Source organism: Cheilinus undulatus, linkage group 15, assembly GCF_018320785.1.
Source record: "Cheilinus undulatus linkage group 15, ASM1832078v1, whole genome shotgun sequence".
NCBI classification, from domain to species: Eukaryota; Metazoa; Chordata; class Actinopteri; order Labriformes; family Labridae; genus Cheilinus; species Cheilinus undulatus.
Window position 1 is genome coordinate 42,593,648 of NC_054879.1, and position 16,918 is coordinate 42,610,565.

At 38.2% G+C, this 16,918-nt stretch overlaps 1 protein-coding gene across 1 annotated transcript; it reads left to right on the plus strand.

Moving 5' to 3' along the window:
* The first annotated feature begins 698 nt into the window (after positions 1-698).
* On the plus strand, positions 699-16,031 carry LOC121522234 (acetylcholine receptor subunit alpha). The gene is made up of 9 exons (XM_041806387.1): positions 699-714; positions 1,285-1,427; positions 1,508-1,552; positions 3,895-4,004; positions 4,425-4,620; positions 6,381-6,618; positions 13,475-13,698; positions 15,310-15,546; positions 15,645-16,031. Exons 1-9 carry the CDS (start codon positions 699-701, stop codon positions 15,771-15,773), a joined length of 1,338 nt encoding a protein of 445 aa, XP_041662321.1. The 3' UTR covers positions 15,774-16,031.
* Positions 16,032-16,918: the final 887 nt, after the last annotated feature.

Consider the following 16,918-nt stretch of genomic DNA (forward strand, 5'->3'; position numbering starts at 1 on the left):
ACGAGTGATATTCAAGTGGTACATGAGGGACACAGAGAGATGAAGAGGGGGAGGAAAATAAAAAATAAAATTAAAATTTGTATCTATTAACATATATTCATAATATTAGAATACAATTATAAAAATGTATATAAAATAATAATAATACAAACAAATAATAATGCAAAAAATAAAAACTACAAGGAACACATTGTTAAGACAACAATACAGACTACCGGAGGGCTGTAGCAAAGATTTTTATATGGAGGACTGTTATGACATTAAGGTGTTAACGTCATTAGTATGGGGAGTTTTATGCAGAGAAAAATAATCATGATAATAATGGTAATAATGATAAATAAAATAAATAATAATTTAAAAAACAAACAGATAATATTAATAACAATAAAAGATAGAAATAAAGATTAATAAAATGGATACAATTAAACAAAGAAATACACAGTGCAAAAACTTAAATGAACAGATGAATAAACCAACCAACAAAATAATCATAATAATGTCATTATATCAATAATAACAATAATAGTGATTGGTTCCTTTAAGTTCAAACTCACATAAAATTTTAAAAGTGATAACTGGTTTCATTATTCTTAGTGTATTTTTAACTCTAAAACTGGATGTTTTAATTATCTAAGTTTATCATTGAAAGGTGTCTCACTTTGCCACTACAGTGCCTGGAAAAAATACTTTGGGTCAAGATGTGTTTGAGGAGGAGTTAGTAGTGTTTAGTATTTCTTTCTTTTTTTCTGTGTAGCATAGTTAGACTCAAGACTTTAGAATATTATTTAAGAGTAAATACCCCACTTCACCCACATTCACAATAAATACTTATATGACATTTTCATTAGCAGCCTTTATGTTTCAGAACATGTGTAATTTATTTCTTATGTAACCTACAAGTAAAAGAATTACATCTAAAACACTAAAAAAGTGAGTAAAGAAATAGCTAGAAATAAAATGTAGGTTAACTACAATGTAATTTACAGCATTTTAGAGCTTTTATGCTGCACAGGATCACTTTCAGTCTAATTATACATACATATATAGAACACCATGTACATTCACACATTCACAAAGATCTTAAGCCGATGCCACATGTCACGTCTATTTTCATCTCATATCCCATGAGCTCACTTCAAGTATCAGATTTTCTAAAAGCAACATATTACTTTGGCACAGCATCGTTTCCCGTCACCCTCAAGAGGCCCCCTGAGGAGCAGAGAAATAAGACCTATCACCATGACCCACTATGAACCTTTATCTGCACGCTGTCTTGTATTTCAGGCTTCACCTGGGCTTCTTCAGATGAAACCCGTCTGGTCAAAACCCTCTTCACTGGCTACAATAAGGTTGTGCGTCCCGTCACTCACTTCAAGGAGCCCGTGGTTGTAACTGTGGGGCTTCAGCTCATCCAGCTCATCAGCGTGGTGAGGACATAAGATGTCAACCCATCTGTACTGAGATTCGCTGTCATCAGCTGTCTTAACGCATTTATCTGCACTCACAGGATGAGGTCAACCAAATCGTGAGCAGTAACGTGCGGCTGAAACAGGTTGGAAACACACCGAGGAAAACCCCGCCATCATAATGCAGACACACATCACTAGTACTGACTAAGAAAACATGCAAAATTTCAGTGTGGATTCTGGATAATGTGCAAAATGATGCAATGAAATGTTCTTAAAACTAATGAATATTTGATTTGCTTTGTAATTGTTGGAAATGCACAACGTTAAAGGTTACAAAAACACTCTTTAATGTGGATCAGAATGGCAAACCTCTTGATGTACTGCAATAATAAGCTGCAGCACACAAGCACATTGCAGAATTATATGTACACGAGTGCAGTGGTTCTCAACTGGTGGGTCGGGACCCAAAAGTGGGTCGCGGGGCTGTCTTCAGTGGGTCGCACACTGGTTTCAGGAAGAAAAAGGCAAAATATCTCTGATATTAAAGCCCTAGGCCAGTGGTCCCGGAAGTAGGCTGTGCCCCAGGGTGCGACAAGACAAGGCTCAGCAACACCAGATGATGACTTCAGCACTGCAGAAGAGGAGCACTTCATTGATGTCACCTTAGATTTAACAATGTTATGGCAGTTCAGTTCCAAGATATCGTCTGCACTTTTAAATGGAGTGGAAAAGAAGCACCCAATGCTAGACATAAGAGCCTTTGCCACACACTTTCCTTCTGCAGCATCCCACCTGCTAGAGATGTTTTTGATGCTATTGCCTCCATTAATAGAAAAAACAAACCAAAGCTGGACATTGTAAAATGAACTTGGAGTGGCAGTCCCACAACTTCACCCAAGACTCAGAATGAACCGTAGCACTTAAAAGCCCACAGTAGTCACTGAAATTATTGCAGGACTGGGTATATAAATCTAAATCTTAAAGGTTAGGGTTTTTTTCAGAGAATTTTTCACCTTCAGAGAGTCTGATTTTTAAAATTCAAAATTTTTAGGATTTTTGCTGGGGTATATAATAATAATAATTCATCAGACTTATATGGCCGCGTTTTTGGTGACTGTGAACGATACTTTTCGAAAATGGGTCCCAGAGTGCACAAATCCATAAACAACTTCCGTTTTGTGTCCGTGTGGACGGCCAACTGCATCTTTTTTTGAATGATTACGTCACACATAGCCTGGCTCTTAAGACGCCTGTGCGGGTCCGGCCAAAACAACAATGGCCAATTACAGGGTTGTGTCCGTGCTGCAGAAGCTACTGAGCTTGTTATGGCTTTTACAGCAAAATCTGATGCTTCTTTACCACCACCGCATATACACATACACCATATGTTCTTAAATGCAACGCAGGGAACAACCAGAAGGGCAACTAGAAGAAAGTTTGTGTCAGTTTTCTGTGATCTTCTCTCTTTTGGTGCATTTCCATGGCAGCAATACAGCGCCACGTACAGGCTTGGCATATGCACTACAGCGTTTTCAGTTGTCTCAGTGGTTCCCTGCTTACACGGATATTTCCTGAAATGACCCTGTCGTTACGGAAAACTTTACGGCAATATATCGTTTTTGTCTCCGTGTGGACGGGGCCTGAGAAGCTGCCCAGGAACCCAGGAATGCAGGATAAGATGAGCAGGAGACCTGTACTAGACACTGAATAACTGAATGGAGGTGGCTGGGGTGGACGAGGGTTGCAGCATCTGCACAGAACAACTGGCTGACTGTGAAAGAGAGAATGACAGATTTAAAATCTGACAGGTGCGTGATGATCGGACAAACGGGGTTATTGCAGAATCTGATTAGCTGGGTACTTAGGAGAGTGAACGCCCATAATCAGCTGATCGTCAGAGCAGGAGAAACAATGGAAAAGGGAGAGACGTGAATGAGTGGTGAGTGAAGAATGAGCAGAACAGTCTTCCTTCTTGAACTTTCGCTGAGCTCCAGTTTCATCTACCAAAGAGGGGCCTGAGAGAATTGCTTTCTTGAGATTTTCACTTATTTATCCTGTTATCTTGGATGGAAATATTTTCTATAAAGTAAGTTTTCGTATGATAATTTGTAAATGTCACCTTTAAAAAAACAAGCATTTTTGTTGGATTAATTTAATAAAAATCAGAAATTTGGGTCCCTACTTCACATTACAGAAGGTGGTGGACGGCACTAGTGCACCATATTTAGATTGCTCAAAGTCAGAGTAGCAGATCTTGATCATCCATTTTTTCCACATATTCTAATGACACACAACTGGTCAAAGCAGTAATTGTCATGAAGTCACGTCTCAGCTTTAAAAATATACCATCACAGTCTGCATGAGCTCTTTCCTTCTCTTCCTTCTTGTCTCTTCCTTCATATGTTTGAAATATTTTCTAATAATGACCGTTTAAAATAGCCATCATATGGCATTGTTTCCATGGTTGTGCTCCTCTGCTTTTCAGCAATGGAAAGATGTGAACTTGCAGTGGAACCCGGAGGATTACGGCGGTATCAGAAAGATCAGAGTTCCCTCCACTGACATTTGGCGCCCTGATCTAGTTCTCTACAACAAGTATGTTATCAGGCTGTGTTTAATCCATGTCATGATTCTTTTATTTCCCTCTGAAACCTGTTTTCTAAGCTCTATGTGACCTAAAACATCCAGACTTCTAGAAACAATCAGCACACCTGTCAGCCTTGTTTTGGATCACACTTTCCTATACTCCAGAATGCAACGTGTGAAAGCTCAGATTTCATTAGGCTAAATCTGGACGCTGTATTGCACGTCCTCCCCCCTCTTCTTACCATATGCTGTGTCTGACACACTGCTGTTTTTCCCTGACAACCAGCCTTTGCTGCCACAACAACTTGTGCCAAGCTTAGCGCTGGTTGGCTATGCTCTTCCCATCCTCAGGCACTGATGTCCCCCTGCGTTAATATTTAACTTATTATCTCCCATGCTGATGTCGCCTGTGTTTGTCTCTGCCTGCAGCGCCGATGGGGACTTTGCCATCGTACATGAGACCAAAGTGTTGCTGGAGTATACGGGGATGATCACATGGAACCCACCTGCCATCTTCAAGAGCTACTGTGAAATTATCGTGCTGCATTTCCCCTTTGACCTCCAGAACTGCAGTATGAAGCTGGGGACTTGGACCTATGATGGAAACCTGGTCGTCGTTAATCCTGTAACTCCATTCAGACCTATCACAGTACTATATTTAGGGAAAATGTGATCCTAGGGATTAATGCAAGACTATTTCTTGGACAGAAACTCTGACTTGCTTGAGTCCTATCAAAGCAATAAGTGGCTGTTTAAAATTTTCGTTATTTGAATAAAAATAACTTCTTGAATAAAAAAAGACATGATATTTAAAACAGTAACCGAATGGAAAATTAATATGGTTCCCTTTGGACAGAAATGGGAAAATTGGCGGAATGCTATATAGAATTAATGCGATCATGATGTCTACTAGTGTTGTACTCAAGACTCTATCTGAGACCAAGAGTTGCAGCAAGACCAAGACTGTTGGGAGACCAAGACCATAAAAATCAGTTAAAAAACATAACAAGGTTGAACTGTTAAAGACCATTCTCTCTTTAATTTCAGTTTTCTTTTTAACCCATAAGGAGCTGCCATAACACAGGTGTCACATGACCTTTAAATGTCCTGTAAGACAGGGGTTCTCAACCTTGAGCTCGGGACACCCTTGGAGGTCGCGAGGCACTGAGAGGGGGGTCCCCAGATTCCCTAAAAATACTAAGAATACTTTTTGAACTACACTGTTGCCACTTTACACCAATTTTAACCCATTTTCATCAATGTTGTCCATCAGTTTTAACTCATTTTTGCCATTTAATACCTGTACATTTAAAACCCTTTCCACCACTTTTTTTTGCCTGTTTTTGCCACTTCTAAACCAATTCTTGCCACGTAAGCCTCATGTTGCATCTGTTGACCCATTATTGCTACTGTTAACCCCTTTTTTACCACTTTTTTTACACTCAATTTTTCCCATTTTACCCACATCTAACTATCTGATATGCCATTTTTTGCTAGTTTAACCAATCTGCCAATATTTGCCTATTTTCTCTTTCTTAGTGAACACTTTTTGCCAGTTTATATCAATTTTTCAATTCCATTATTTCACCAAATTTTACACATTTTTGCCAATTTAAAGTCATTTCAGCCACTTTTGTCTGTGCCAAGTCTGTGTGATGCCCCGCTATAATTTTGCTATGAGGAGAAATGGGTGTGGGCTCTTATGGGTTAATACATTTTACAGATAAAAACAAGGTGTTTCAAAGCACAACATGCAAAAATCTCAAATCTTAATAAATTTGTTCAACTAACTCTACGTTAAAAAAAATAAATCCTTGTTTGTCTTTAAAAGCCACTGACAAGTCCGGAATTATTTTAAATATCTGAAAATGAGATGCTTATCTAGATTTGTCAGGTGAATGAGGCCTAAAGTAAGTGTTCAAATAAGATGGGCTGATGTCCGAAAACACAACCCACATACTCAGCTCTGCTGCTCATCCCAAAAATGCATGTTCCTCAAAAATGTGGCACCATTTAAGAGGGAAATAAACAGGCTTTCCAACGGTATAAGATTTGTTGACTAGAAGCATCGTTACAACAAAGAAATAATCTACCAAACACAAATTTCTTTACTTTTTGTGCTAGATTTACTAGATGATCCAATTTACACCACATCATAACATTATAAAAGAACGAAGTCATTAAGGATTTTAAATACATTTTTCAGATTTGATGCAAGCTTAACACAGGTCAAAACCTTGGTCAGCAATCGCACAATAAAGATAACCCCGATAACCACAACAGAAAGAAATAACCTTGCCAGTTTAGAGCACCTGAAGATGCTTCTAGAGAAGACTTATTCTTATTTCAGAGAGCTAAAATAATCCTTGTGTATTATTCCACCAGGACAGTGACCGCCCTGATCTGAGCAACTTTATGGAGAGTGGAGAGTGGGTCATGAAGGATTTCCGTGGCTGGAAGCACTGGGTGTACTACGCCTGCTGCCCAGATACCCCCTACCTGGACATCACCTACCACTTCCTCATGCTGAGGCTCCCTTTGTACTTCATCGTCAACGTCATCATCCCCTGCATGCTCTTCTCCTTCCTGACAGGACTGGTCTTCTATCTCCCCACAGACTCTGGTGAGTTGGTAAAGACTACACTCTCTCTGCAGTCTCATAGAGGATAAAAATCAGTAAGGGAGACATAAGACACATCAGTAGTCATCATTCTGTCACTGACAGCAAACATTTCAAATGTATACATTTCATACATTTGAAATATATGAAATCTTGGAGATTTCAGGTAGTGTTTTTTGGGAGATTTTTTTGTTTATTTTAACCTTTGTGAGAAATATGCTTTGCTTGTTTTTTCATGGATGTTTCATACATGTCCCCCAGACTTGGTTTAGATGTTTTGTGAAAAGACATGTAATTTTCATGGAATTTTGGGGAATGTATTCATAAATTCTGGGTAATTTGTTGTTTTTTGTTTTTGTTTTGTTTTGTTTTTTTGAGGAATTTACATGGAATTTTGTGGTAAGTTTTTCCTGGAATGTTCAGGCTTTAGGATGATGTTTTACCAAAAGACTTAGGGAGTGTTTAAAGCTGTTTTGGGGAACCTGTTTGTTTTTTGTTGGTAACTTTTATGCACTTTAATGTTGCACACTTTCCCACGCTGTCCGAAATCAATTCGACTTTCCAAGATGCCAACATTTGTGCTAAAAAAGGAAAATATGTGTCTGTGATCACATCGCTTTTGACAGAATTCAATCAGCGCTTCCCGAGATTTTTGTCATTGAGAAAGACATCCAGCTGTTCTCTTCCCCCTTCCCTGTGAATGCAGAAGAAGTTGAGGAGAGTCTGCAGTTAGAACTGATTGAAATGCAGTGTGAAGATTCACTGAAGAATAAACACCAGCTTCCCTCCCTACCTGACTTCTAATGAAGCTTGGAAAAGGACAAAAAAAAAGAAAGAATAATGTGTCTGTTTGGCTCAACATACATATGTGAGCAAACATTTTCCGTGGTGACTTTGAACAAAAGCAGACTGAGAACCAAGGTAACAGACAGCCATCTCTATCCTCCGCATCTCAACATCCAAACTTGCTCCGGACGTGCCAAATAACATCTGCTGAGAAGAAATCATTGACATGTTAATTTTTTACATCACAATATCTAGAAACATGAATTGGGAAAATTTAACTACCAAAATAAAAACTCGATTCATAGCGCCCTAGTAAATAAAGACAACGGATTAGGGCAGAAAATAGCGCTCATCGCGTTTATTTGTTCCTTTTCCTGCTCTGTCTTTTGGTCCGGATTAGAAAGCAGACGGCTCTAATCATCTTTAAGTATCATCACTACTATAAAGTTACACAAGCTGGGTTTCCATTACGGTTTTTTGCTAAATAAAAGCGATATTTCTAAAATTTCGACAAAGTACAATGTTGCTTTGAATGTGTTTCCATTGACAAGCATTTCGTGCATGAGCCTCGTAATTCTCGTAAAATCTCATCTCGCTAGACTCCGCTGCAAGGACGCTGGACGCTCAAAACCTGTCGCGTGTTGGTACAGTTATGATTACATCTGCAATGGTTGCCTTGATAATTTTGAACAAAAGACAAAGGTAACGGATGATAGTTCTGAGGCAAAGTCCATATGTATGGCAAAAGCCACAAATATGGGTATAAGTATGATGTTAAGTCCACACGGGTACACACATACAGCGCCGTGTTGTCTCGGAGTGAACTGGTCATGTGACACCGTATGTCACGTCCTAAGACCTGTAAATGCGGAAAAAGAGTTTCCATTGCACTTTGCGCTGTTTCTATATTGAAACGTCTGAAAAACCTCCTCACGAGAGCGTAAAAACTTTTTTGCGATATTTGAGAGTTTTTTCGAAATTCAGGTGTTTCCATTACCAGTTTTTTTATTGCGCTATTTAGTTTTTGCACATTTCTAAAGGTAATGGAAACGCTACTACAGCTTCCTGAAGTTTGCTCTTGTCTGATTGTGGAGATGAGCTGTCACCGAGCTTTTCATCCTAAGCAGGGGCGGATCTAGAGGGGAAAGCCCCCTGAATTCTGATTGGCAATCCCAAAATCCTTAACAGTTAGGAGCTTTTTATTTTAAAAAGCCATTTATGGAAAGCTGTGATGTAGGATATTTTTCTATAAATATTTTAAGCATTTTAACGTTGAATTCACTGTCTTTAACACATAATAAGTGAGCTTTCTCAATGTGGCCCAGCCAGCCTTATCTCTGCATGCAGCCCTTGGTGGAAAAAGTTTGCACACCCCTGGTTTAATGGATGTGGTGAGGGCAGCAGGCATGTGAGCTGATGCTCACTGTTAGGACATGGTGTTAGAATAGTTAATTGGTGTAGAGTTGTGTGGAGTGTTGATGCTGTGGCGGCCATTTTGAAATTACAAGGAGTGTTGTGAATGGTTCTGTGTTGTCATGGAACAGAGGGAGTTCCAGAACAGTGATCTGGACTTCTGTTGCAGTGACTCATCAATGACCAAGTGGATTATGATGTCTCATCAAAAATCTTACATAGCCGGACAGCACAAAGATAACTCACAGATTATTCTGAGACAACAAGTCAAAGATCATCTGAGATTTTACAAAGTCTGACCAACAAAGTTTTCAATCCAAGACACGGATCATCAAACGTCAGCAATGGATTACCAACAGCAGCCATGGCATGTATGGCTAGTCGTAGCTGAACTCCAGAAGGAACTGGAGAAGGCCAAAGTTGCTCTGAAAACAGAGAAAAATCAGAGCAAGATGATACATGACAATTATCAAATGCTCCACAAATCATACAAGGAGCTAGAGGAAAAGTTCAAGGTGGATCCGTCCAAAGACTCCACGCTGGAACAAACCCTGAGAGCTGAAAACACAGCTCTGAAGGACAAACTGAAGAGTATTCAGTTGAAAACCTTCAGCAGTGACATGGAGACTGCCGAAAAGACTCTGGCCCTGAAGAAGGAATTGGAGGAAGAGAAACAATGCAAACGAGCGCTCATCTCCAATCTTCAAGCCATGCAGGAAGCAAACACTAAACTGCAGAAAGAGCTGAAGCATGCCAAATTGGCAGCAGAACGTCAAGATAACAGCATCCAGAAAAAACAAGAGGAGGCGGTCATTGAGGCCATGATGCTTGTCAAGAGGCTCACTGCAGAAAAGGAGTCCCTGGAGGAGGAAGTCAAACTTCTCAGAGAGGAGACCTCCAACATGGGAAATACCAATGCAAGCCTTAGGGCTGAAAAAGACACTCTGGTGGAAGAGTTTAAGTCACAGAAGATGCAGGCCTTCAGCAGCAGCATGAAAAGTGCCAGTGAGATCACCATCTTGAAGAAAGACTTAAACAAGATGAAAGAGAGCAATCTCCAGATGGCCTCCAAACTCCAAACCCAAGAGGAGGCCAATATGGCACTGTAGAGGGACGTTAACATCAGCAGAGCAGTCGTTAAGGAGGTAATCTAAGCTAAAAGTTCTAACTTAGACGCTGGAAGAAACTTTAAACTTTTTCCTGAAAAATAGCTTACTCACTGAAATGGACACTGAACTTAACGACAGCGAATCCAGGGATCGGCACTTTTATTGATCTGCCTCAGCCGGCAAAGAGGCTAAAGAATGCTGCAAGGTTCCCCCCGTGCGTCGGAGAAATAAGGCAGCCTCTGGCCAGCTGGAAGCATACAGCGACAAGCAGGAGAGGACGTGGGCGTATAGGGAGGTCCCTTGGAGGCCGTCCAGTTCCAGAGTGTGAATGGCATGACAGTGACTGGAAGCATTTTTATTTATTTTAAAATAAAATAACCTTTTTAATACAATTTTCAGATGTCTTTTATGTCATTGAAGGCAAAATTATAACATTCAAATCACTGTTCTGTTTGACAGACTCTCTTTCACAAAAGGCATTTTTCTCAGCTTTCTAGAAAAAAAAGTGGTCTTTTTGGTGAAACTGGCCTTTATTCAACTTAAGATAAATCAAGAACAGAACAAGCTACAAACAAACATTTTTTCCATGATGAAACAGAGAGTTTCTTCTTTCAGCTGAGCTATTTGGTGTTTTGAGAATCATAGTACAAAATATTCTGTGGGTCTTGAAATATGACTCAAAATGGCAAGCAACTTTCCATTTTCTAAAAGGGCTGGCACTCAATGAGTTAACGACCATGCCAAAGCTCTTAGACAGTTTTAGGACCCAAGCCATAAGACCGAGAACTGAGATTTGAAGACTGATGAGTAAAGGCACATGAGAGCAGGCTTCCCAGAACTCTTGTTACTCAGAGGCACACCCCCTTATTGGATATCACTCTCTGATTGGGCACTGCTACACGGTGAATATCAGTGAAACTTTATAGCACTAGCAGAGATAAATAATGGAGGAGAAACTGAGTTTATTACAGATGATAAATGGACTCTCAAGAGAATATAAACATCAGGAGTTTAAAAGGCTCATTAACTGATGGGCTGGAATTTAAAAAAGTGTTTGAAATAAGCATTTACAGTGAAATATTGAGAATATATTTAATAAAATCAATAATAAAGAGTGAATCAGTATGGAGTTTAATATTTGATTAGTTTTCTGATTCACCTTCAAACATCAAACATGTTAAAAGCTCATGAGATCTAAAGTTTCAGATATAAATCTTCCCTTTTCCACCAAAACACCGACAACATTTAGAGTTTTTTTTTTTTTTTTTTACATTTGGTCCGTCACAGCCTTGATTTCGACAGAAGATTTGGACTAAATCAGATGGACAGAATAAAAATCGGTCTTATGGCTTCAGTCTTCCGTGTCAATTCCTCGGTCTCTCCATGAGTCTTTGGTGGGCAGGACTAAGACTCAAGGAAAAGACACGCCAAAGACTCAAGCCATATAATAGGAGAAGTGAGAAGCACCCACTGTCTCCAGGCTGGCCTGGGAAGGCCTCCCCAAATTTTTAGAACATTGCAAGATTCAAACCCAGGACCACGTGTATGAAAGTCCATGATATCGCCACTCAGCCACTTGATCAACACATCCACCATCAGCGGAGTAATGTGATTTAGATGTCAACATTGGTCGGTGCCATTTCGCTCCGTGCCAGACCAACAATCTTTCTCTTCCCCTGTTATTTATATAAATATAAATGTTACAGACCACTCTATCAATCTTACTACCAACATCACTCGGCTCATACAGTGTCATAATGGGGATTTCTGTTAAATACAACACAATGAACCGATGTCTAGTAGCGATGGCAATTCAACCACCGCTGTGATACAATTTTGGAGATAAGGAAGTCATTATTTTATTCACTCTTTCAATGAAAATATTAATAATAGAAATAACAGTATAATACGATGACATTTCTCCTTCCACACTGATGTTATATAGAGCCGTTATTAAGCCTTAACTGCTGCCTCCTGTGTGATGCTGATGTGATGAGAAAGGCAGCCTTGCCTGTGAGCCTGCACTGAGGGCAACAGACCCAACCTTTACACTTACAGGTCTAAGTACAAGCTTACAGATCTGAGTACAAATCATGCGCGGTAAAAGTGTTGCAAAAGTCATGTGTGTATAACACATAGACTGTAGAAAGAATTGGACAAACCCTGTGTGACGTCAGTCATCTGCTTACATTAGACGGGTTCAAACAGCTCTTGAAGCCAATCCATGGATGCTTCCATATTGAAATCGCCGTCTAAACCGGACTTTGGATCAACCTAACGGCCCGCCCACTAAGCGCGACTTCTTGTCAGCCTGCTAGCTAGCATTCCGGTTGACAGACGGAGCACCTGCCTGCTGAGCTATCTGTCAATCAAATGAGACGCGCCAATCAGCTTTCATCCTAAATATAATCCAAACAATCGTGGTACAAAAAAAGCACAATAAGACACTAGCTAATGAGACACGTTTGGTGTTTTGAACCAGGCTGTAAACCAGTTTATTTTGTGTGTCAAAACCGGCTGTTTAACATGTGTGCAGATGGAACTTCCGGTGTTCCTGCAGCCAACCTCAAGTGGGCAGTTGCGGTATAGCAATTTTTTGCACTTCTGCATTGGCTTCTTTTTCAGGACCGGAGGTTGCCCCTTGGTATGACAACCAATTGAGAGGCAGATTCTGAACCAAAATGAACTAAGTCCACAATTACAAATTGGTCTACATATTTGCAGATTAGTGCATGCATTTGTGGATCTTTGTACAAATTTGCAAAACTTTGCACACATTTGCAAATCTTTACATGGATTTGCAGATCTTTACACACATTTGTGGATTTGTGCACGCATTTGCAGATCTGTACATGCATTTGTGGATTTGCACGCCGATCTTTGAAGGCATTTGCAAATACTTTTGCAACAGTAATAGCTCCATACTAATTCTTGTTGTTAGTCTGAGGTGTCCCTCCATGCCAGCTACGGGAACTACTCTGCTTGTATATCTGGCTGTGTTCCCAGTGAGTGGGTTTGCCTCATTACCCAGGGTCCCTCTGTGCTGTCATGTCTGAAAGCAGGCCTTTGCTTTAATGTATTATACATCACTTGATCCCCATTTCTGATATGGCAGCTGACAGGAAAGTGTGGAAGAAGAGCTGGTGCCAAAAGATGCTCTCTCTCTCTCTGGGATAACTGCTCTCTTACTAAGCAACAAAAACAACATGTCTAGCATTTTACTTCAGAAACGGTGTCAGAATCTGTTTATGTGAGCTATTTTTATTAAAAGAAAGAATTTCTAAAATGGGCCCAGCCTAAGGTATTCTGCTGGTCTAGAATAGAGGATCTTTGACAAAGATGATCCCTCTGGTTCATAACAAATGGACACCTTCTATCTTGTCACTAATGTCAGTCATCTAAGCGGTCTTGAGACTGGATAAATACATGTCTAGATGTTGATTGTAAACAAATATCTGCCATGCAGCATAATGTTACATGTCCTGTGGCCATTTTAAACACATTTTAAGTTATTAGCTGGATCCCTGTTGATGTCTTGTTCTCTCACCCAGGTGAGAAGATGACTCTGAGCATCTCCGTCTTACTCTCTCTCACTGTGTTCCTGCTGGTCATCGTTGAGCTGATCCCCTCTACCTCCAGCGCTGTCCCACTCATTGGGAAGTACATGCTCTTCACCATGGTCTTTGTCATTGCCTCCATCATCATCACCGTCATTGTCATCAACACACACCACCGCTCCCCCAGCACGCACACAATGCCGGACTGGGTCCGCAAGGTGAGTAAAAAAAGGAACAGAAAACTGAGTTCTTTTTTTTGTATTACAGCTGAATGATGAGGACATTAATCAGTCTCGATGAGCTCTGGAAGACAGCTTGCTCTTTTTTCCTCTGCATTATACTGACATCTAGTGGTAGCAGAAGGAACATGTTATGGTTCTATTAATCCAGAGATGGGCAACTTTGATTACCAAGAGGGCCGCATTAATTTTATTGTCAATTCCAAAGGGTCAAAGTGTTAAAGATTGTTGGATATTCTCAGATTAATCCCTGGGAATAATTCAATGAAAGGAATAATATATTGGTTTCCTGATGATCTATTATACTCACATTTCAGTTTTAAAATTGCAAAAGTAATTTGCTTATTTAATGAGATAATTACAGAATTAAATGAATTGAAGTGAACATGATACTTTCTTGGCATTTCACTTGCATTTTTTAACATTCATTGATAAATATAAAAAAATTACAGAAACAATTACATTCAATTAAATCTACTAAGAAAATAAATAAGAAAATAAGGAGAAAATAACATAAAATGAAATAAAGTGAGTAAAATAAAAACAAAATAATTAAATGTAAGTTAGAAATTAAAAAAATACAAATAAAAAGACTTTAAATGAAATTTAATTAAAAAACAAAAAATGGAACAAAATAAAAAATGAAGAATTTAATGATTGAACTTCAAATTTGTAATAAAATAAAAGCAAAAGAGTCTAATAGTGAAAACAAATTGAAAAGGAATCAAAAGTAAATAAATTTAAATAATAAAGAACAATAAATAAATAAATGTGAATCAAATGAAAAAGAAAAACAGTAAAAAATGAAATACAAGAAAATATGCATAGATATAGTTCACATTTTTTTTAATAAAAATTAATTAGCTTGATAAACGATTAAAAATAGATAAAAAGAAATAAAAGAATATAATAAACAAAATAAAATGAATAAAATTTAAGTTATAAAAAGGAAAAAGAACAGAAAGGATATAGAATTAATACATTTCTATTTTGAAAGAAAGCAAACATTTAAACATAGATTTAATGAAAAAAAATTGAAAATAAACAGAAATAATTGATAACTATAAAGAAAGCTAAAATATATTTTAAAAAATAGTAAAATCTAAAAGTTCAATTTAATTATAATTGAATAAAAAAGAATAAAGAAAATTAAAACAGATATATTCAAACACAATAAGAGAAAAAGGAAAATAGAATTAAGAAACACTCAATTAAGTATATTAGAACAAATTTTAAATGATTTTAAAATTTACAAAGTAAATACAAATAGAATTAAAATAAAACATTGGAATTTTTTATAGATCAAAATAAATGGACAAAGTTTTCAATTGTTTTAATCAAATTAAAACAAAAATGTAACCAATCATATAACAGCAGTGGAACTCATAAGAGAAATGTTCTGTTTTCATGCTTTCATGGCAGATTTTGACTGTTTCCCTTAGTTATTATGTATTAGCATTGAAATTCCCTTTGGGGCCACATTGAATGAGGTGAAGGGCCCCAGTTCGCCTGATGCACACTTCTGATTTAATCAAACCATCCAAACATTGTGTGTTCACTAACATAGAGCATGGCTTTGTCCTCTGGCAGGTTTTTATTGAGACCATCCCCAACATCATGTTCTTCTCAACAATGAAACGCCCTGGAAAGGAGAAGCAGGCAAAGACCATCTATGGTGCAGATTTTGACATCTCAGACATCTCTGGAAACCAGACCAATCCCATCCCCTACCAGTCTCCCATCACTCAGAACCCTGACGTTCGCAGTGCCATTGAAGGAGTCAAGTACATCGCAGAGACCATGAAATCAGATGAGGAATCCAACAATGTAACCGCCCTCACAGAAATATTTCAGTTGATTCAACACCCATAGATAGAGATAACAGAGTCTTGATTCTGTGATTCATCATCTTTCTTTTCTTTCAGGCTGCAGAGGAGTGGAAGTTTGTGGCCATGGTGTTGGATCATATACTGCTGTGTGTTTTCATGGCTGTGTGTCTCATCGGCACATTAGGAGTGTTTGCAGGCCGTCTCATTGAACTGAGCCTGCTATAAAAGCCTGTGCTTCATTTTTTACCACTTAAAGTTTCTCAGATTAACTGTGAGGACTCAAAGTCTACATATTCTGCATGTGTCAGTCTTGATTTTGTTTGCTTTTCTGTTGTTTGGAGAATGCTTGTACTGTTTTTGTGTTTGTACCAGGAAATATATCTTTGTCTTATTTTCTAACAGAAATAGTGTGCTCTTTTATAAGTAAATATATGTGTGGAAATGAAATGTTAAAATGATGGGGAACAAACAAATAAATGATTTTCTCAGAAGGACTAATGTAGAGGTGCAGTTTTACTCAGTGTTATGTAAGAATCTCATCTCCCTGATGACTGTGACACCTATGTTGCACATTTTTAAATATTTCTTGAATATAAAGGATGGTTATTTTATTCACAATAGAATATTAACAACATATCAGATGTTTTAACTGAGATATTTTACCATTTCGTTTAAAATATGTTCTCATTTTGAAGTTGATGGCAGCAACACAACTTCAAAAAAAGTATGGACGAGGCAACACAAGGCTAGAACATAAGTGGTGCTATGAAAAAATATCTAAAACTGGATTTTCTCCAGTATAAGAATGTAAACTCAACCATGATGATTTAAAATGTCCTTGTTAAAGTCATAAAAATCTGAAAAAGTAAAATCAAAAGACAAAACAGCAGGAATGTAGGAAAAGAAAAATTGTTTTCATTTTGTGTTTCTCAAAATTATGACTCAAACTTATGACTTTTACTTTTTATTCCATACTTTGACCTTTTCAATTCAGGATTTTTACTTTTATATCATTTTTTGACCTTTCAGATTCACAGTTTAAATTTTAAGTCATATTTTGACCTTTTTAACTCATTATTTCATTTTTCCCACTCATATTATGACCATTTCAACCCCTAACTGGCTGTGTAATCCCATATTTTTATCCTTAAAGGGAACATTTTATGCACTTTTTCAGACTTTTCTAACAAAATATGTGCCCATGGCCTGTCTACAGTCCCCTGAAGTACCAGAAAAATCTATTCCCTCCCCTCCTCTCTTTTTCCACCTTTCAGAAAAGTGTGCTAAAACAAACCGTTCCCAGATTTTCCCCTCATGATGTCATGTGGGGAGTTAGCACTGCCCCAGGTTTGGCTGGCCCTCCCCTCTTG